The sequence below is a fragment of the Xenopus laevis genome, chromosome 2S, assembly GCF_017654675.1.
Source record: "Xenopus laevis strain J_2021 chromosome 2S, Xenopus_laevis_v10.1, whole genome shotgun sequence".
NCBI lineage: Eukaryota > Metazoa > Chordata > Amphibia > Anura > Pipidae > Xenopus > Xenopus laevis.
In genome coordinates this window covers 168,307,303-168,312,791 of record NC_054374.1, presented here as the reverse complement: position 1 = coordinate 168,312,791, position 5,489 = coordinate 168,307,303, and the positions used below count along the sequence as shown (strand labels likewise).

The following is a 5,489-nucleotide window of genomic DNA, read 5'->3' as shown; positions in this document are numbered from 1 at the left end:
CTGCAAAGGAAGTAGTGATGTGAGTAGCCCCACCCCCAGTCCATACAGTGCTTTATTGCTAGCAGAACTATGTAAGTATAACAGCAATAAACGTTATTAACCTGGATTCTGGTTACAGTTCCATTATGTACATCCCCACTGTATGTGTGCATTTATCTGATTGGCTCGCTTGGATTATGCCACACCTACCTGAGCTGCAGGCTGGGGAGAGCAGGAGAATGGGGTGTATAGACTGTAGGGTCCCTGCTCTGATGCTCATGTTGGGGTTCACATTCCGATGGGTCGACTCAGGCTGTTTTATGTATCAGCACAGAATGTTCCTCATAAACTGTATGGAGAGGACAGGAGTTACTAGTCACGGGGAGGTCTCACATCTGTCTGTCTGTCACACAAGAGTTTCCTAATTCATCTATTACTGTAGTGTATAAAACATTCTTATTGTTGTCCCAGTCACCTGGCTATTAGTCACTGGCCTCTGTGTTGCCTCTGTAACTAATACTTGTGACTACTGAGCCTTCACTAGGGCATAAGAGAAGCACAAGGGAGACGTCGGGCAGAGGTAGTGGGGGCAGGTGTCTGGGAATAAGCTGAGGGGCAGATAACAGGGGGAGGGATAGACACTTGGAACATACCACTTGTTGCTGTGCCAGGGGCAGGAGCAAAGTCCCTCTGCCCAGCAAGTTCTTTGGAAAGAATCCCCTCCCCCCAGTCATATATTTTCATTGGGGGGGGGGGGTGCCAAGAGGAGACTGCAGACCCTATTAATCCTGGGTACTCTGGTCATGAATCTTGTAACCCTGGTGCCCATCTGAGAATGAGCCCCCCACTAATGAGGAGACAGGCTGTGCCCCAGTGTCTCATACGCTACACATTATATCTGGAACAGGGCTGCCATCTTGGTGCAGGGTAGTGGTGAGAGGTGGAGCTTTAGTTTAAGGGGTGGAGCTTTAATTTGAGGGGATGGCAGTGAGGGGTGGAGCTTTAATGCCAGGGGTGGGCTGGAGGGCCAATGGCAGCAGCTCCAGTAGCAATAATGGGATGAATATAAAGACCTGGGCTGTTATAGAGCAATGTTGTGTGAGTCTGGAGTCAGACTGGTCCCATACAAAGGACACACATAATAAGCAGTGAGTGGATCAGTCTGTGTCAGTAACTTGATGGACATGAGAACGAGCCAATGAGGTGGGAGCAGGTCTGGCCAATGATACAATATAGTCCCTGGCATTCCAATCACACAGAGGCCCAATAACTAGTGTCTGTGACATTTCCCACAACACAAACATTGCCAGTCCGGCTCCGCTTCAAACCTTTTCCCCCATTTCGTCGGTACCGCCGGAAACGCTGGACTCTGTTCTGGTCACTTATTCGGCCAATGAGCGATCGTTTAAGAAAGCCGGCCTTTACTATTGGACTATATTAGCGTACGCTGTTTCCAGAGCAACGGCTCGTGGGAGGGGCAAACTCAGAGGTGGGAGAAATAATGGCTTTGTAGCTCCTAATTGGCTGCAAGTCATGTGGCTACACGCGGACTTGCTGATTAGCTGTTTGGGTTGTATGTTGCGGTTTCTATGGAGACGTGTAGCGCAACTGTGCTGTCTCGGGCAGGAACGGGTCGCAGCGCGGAGGAGCCTCGGGGGAACGTTATAGGGAGCCGGTAATGAGGAATTGTAGGGCTGAATCCTGAGTCGTGCAACGGACGTGTCATCGCACCTGGTAAATGGGGTCTGTGTGCCGCCGGTTGGGGCTCAAGTAGTTTTGGGTAAAAAGTCCCATAAAACTTGATTTTCTCACAGACATCGCGTCCCTATAGCCGCAGTCACGAGTGACCCCTAGTGTTTGTCTCTAACTCTCGCCCAGAGGCTCATGGGAGATGCTGGGAGTTATAGGTTAATGATTAACCCCCCGAAACATGAAATATTCCTTCAGCTTTACGGGCGGAGACTTAAACACGGGCTACTGGGGTCACAACCAGTGAGAAGCCCCCACCCAAACACGCGCATGCGCCCAAGTTATTTCCCTGTGATATTGGCTGATCATACTGAGCCTGGGCCTCCACTCTACGGACTAACTAACTGGTGGCACAAACCGGCCAATAGGATCCCACTCCCTGGGCACAAATCGGCCAATAGGATCCCACTCCCAGGGCACTAACTGACCAATAGGATCCCACTCCCTGGGCACTAACTGACCAATAGGATCCCACTCCCTGGGCACAAACTGGCCAATAGGATCCCATTCCCTGGGCACAAACCGGCCAATAGGATCCCACTCCTTGGACACAAACCGGCCAATAGGATCCCACTCGCAGGGCACTAACCGGCCAATAGGATCCCACTCCCTGGGCACAAACCGGCCAATAGGATCCCACTCCCTGGGCACAAACCGGCCAATAGGATCCCACTCCCTGGGCACAAACTGGCCAATAGGATCCCACTCCCTGGGCACAAACCGGCCAATAGGATCCCACTCCCTGGGCACAAACCGGCCTATAGGATCCCACTCCCTGGGCACTAACCGGCCAATAGGATCCCACTCCCTGGGCACTAACTGGTCAATAGGATCCCACTCCCTGGGCACTAACTGGCCAATAGGATCCCACTCCCTGGGCACTAACTGGCCAATAGGATCCCACTCCCTGGGCACTAACTGGCCAATAGGATCGCACTCCCTGGCAAGTGTCATGTAGAGTAGAGAGTAGAGTGACCCCGTTTGCTCCTCACAGGCCATAGAATCCAGTAATGGACAGAAGACTCTCCGACCATCCGGTCCCCGGGGCCCCTGTGGATTTCTCATTCAAATGCATCAACTCAGTGGAAGGTAAGTGGGATATGAATACGTTAATAATATGAAGCAGTTTCACGTCTCCTTCTCTCCCTCCTGCACACGGGCACCACTTACTGCCATTTCAGTCTGGATTGTGTGGCCCTCTGTGTGTATCATGTGACGTACAGGCAGGGGGTCTGGTTGTGAGGGGGAGATTTATCCCCAGTAGCTGTTGTTGAACTGCACCTCTGTACTAAGGGGGTGTTGCTGCTCCCCACAGATGTGCTGCTGGAGGAACCCCGGCAGGGGCTGCGGCCCCTAAAACGCTGTGAGGATGGGAAGCTCTTGAGCCAAGCTCTGCGCCTCAACAACAACACTCTGACTGACCTGAAAGGCTTCGGGGAGACAGTAGAAAAGCTTTTGGGGGACCCGACACAGCTCAGCTGGATTGACTTGTCCTTTAATGATTTGTCCACCATTGACTCGGTGAGTGTCAGGGGCCCCGGGGCCAAGGGAGTTAAACCTGTGGGTTGGTTACATTGTGTGGCCCCTAATCATTCTCATTGGTGCATATGAATGGGGGAGGAGCCTATACACAATCACTTGCTGCCAGCCCAAAGCCGACCTATCAGCTGGCTGAGTCCATCCCTTCCCTGCAGCTGTTTAATGGAAGTGTCACACTCGGTGCCCGGCAGCTTCTCGAACATGGGGGGGGGGCAGTGATAATGTGATTGGGGCTCAGTGTTCTGTATAAAAGAGTCTGGGGGAGATAATATAGCTGGGGTGATGTTACAGTTCAGCCGTGCCACTGTGAGTGTATAGGAGATCTGATACTTGTCTTGTGTCACTGCAGGTTCTGACCAAGTACCCAAAACTCAGTGTCCTCAATCTCCATAGCAACAGCATCAAGCAACTGTCCCAGGTGGATAAAATGGCCGCCCTGCCCAACCTGAAGAGTCTGACCCTGCACGGCAACCCAGTGGAGGGGGAGCGAGGATACAGGTAGTTGCACATTACTATTGTACACAGGGAGTGCCTGTATATAGAGGTGTCATTTAAAGGCGCAGTATCATGGCTCCGCCCATGTGTCTCCTGCAGGTGCTACGTCCTGTCTGTGCTGCCTCAGCTGAAGACGTTGGATTTCAGCGCTGTCACCAAGCAAGACCGTGTCACTGCTGATGTATGGAGGCGCATGAACGTGAGGCCCAGACGCGTGAGTCGGAATAAAGACCAATAGATCCCATGCTGAATAATCACAGGGGGAACACTCTGAAGTAGCCAATCACATTTGTGCCCCTCCTCTGTAATCTACACGTGACTCACAGCTCATGTACAAACTCTCTACCAATAGCAGCCTGAGCAGCTGAACTTCCATTGCTACAACTGCTTGTGATTGGAAGGAATCTGCACGGGAGCATGGGCTTTACTTACCCTTTAAATGTCAATCCTCATTGGCTGATCTTGTGCAACTCTGCATGCGGGGTCACATGACAAGGGATAGACCCTCCCCCAGCGCTAGGGCAGTGGCTTGTTGCAATAGGATGATTAACCCTTTGTGGGGAATGTTATAGGTCTGTACAGAGGGGGTGGCTCAACTGCACATATCAGCATGTTGCTCTGTCTCACTGTGGCTCCTGTGGGGTGTTTATGGGTGCAGTATGAGTGCAGCTGGTGGACAATGCACAGTAGATCTCACCAGAAGGTGCAGGGAGTACATAGATGCTGCATTACACATTGCCCTCTAGTGGCTGAACAGAATAAAGTGCAACAATGTTACACAACAGACTGAATGGGAGAAGCTTTTGTTTCACACCGACTGGCCTTGTATCAAGCTATTCATTTAGATTGTCAGCTCTTGTGAGCAGGACCCTCTGATCCCTTAGTTATTGTGCAGCCCCTGTTATATCAGTGTAAGAGCGTGTTTGTTGCACATGAACGTAACTGTCATAATGATCTATGGGACAACTATTTGTGTGCAAACTCCTCCCCTTCATTCACATTTACTGGTGTGAGGCTATAAAGTGCCTGCGGGATTCCCTATTCATCACCTGTCTGTCTGTCTGTCACTCACTGAGGCCTCTGTACAGTAACCACAGCCCAAATCCAGTAGCCCCGCCTCTTAATCATCAGCTCTTGGGATCAGGGATATTGCCTGGGGTAACCACTTCTATCATTTACCATCTCATTTCTCTTATGTTTGGGGGGAATTGACAAAAGTGCTGATATTGAGACAAAATAAAAGTGGAAATAAAAAGGTCGGATTTCCCATCAAATTCACAAACCTCTCTGCACTTTTGTCTATTTATCTACAGTTTCCAGATTTTGTCTTTCGCACGACATTTTAACGACATTTTTTCTGGATTTGTCTTTAGCTCTTACTACACCTGTCACTCAGACATCAAATTCGAATTTCTGGGGGGAGGGGGTTTATTTCAATTAGGAAAATCAGACATCATTTTTGTTCAGGATAACCCGGGAATTCTAAATCTGCCGACGTGTTTGTGTAATTCCACTTGTGTAACAAGATATAAGAGTCTAAATACAAGAAATGCTACTTTGTATAATATAGGGATTTGTATCAGAAATATGTTTTATTATCTCAGGTCAAGTGTCTAATTGCTGCTAAAACTAAAGAAATTAGCTGGGAGGCTTTACTTTTCCTTTAGATAATATATTCACTCAATTTGCTAATATTGCCTCATTCGTTAAAGTAAAACTAGTAAAAT

The 5,489-nt window shown here is 49.6% G+C and overlaps 1 protein-coding gene across 1 annotated transcript; it reads left to right on the top strand.

Moving 5' to 3' along the window:
- Positions 1 to 1,608: 1,608 nt before the first annotated feature.
- Positions 1,609 to 5,036, top strand: lrtomt.S (leucine rich transmembrane and O-methyltransferase domain containing S homeolog). The gene is given in 5 exon segments (NM_001095413.1): positions 1,609 to 1,713; positions 2,723 to 2,817; positions 3,044 to 3,249; positions 3,617 to 3,765; positions 3,862 to 5,036. Coding segments are annotated over 4 exon segments (573 nt in total). The 5' UTR covers positions 1,609 to 1,713; positions 2,723 to 2,738; the 3' UTR covers positions 4,001 to 5,036.
- Positions 5,037 to 5,489: the final 453 nt, after the last annotated feature.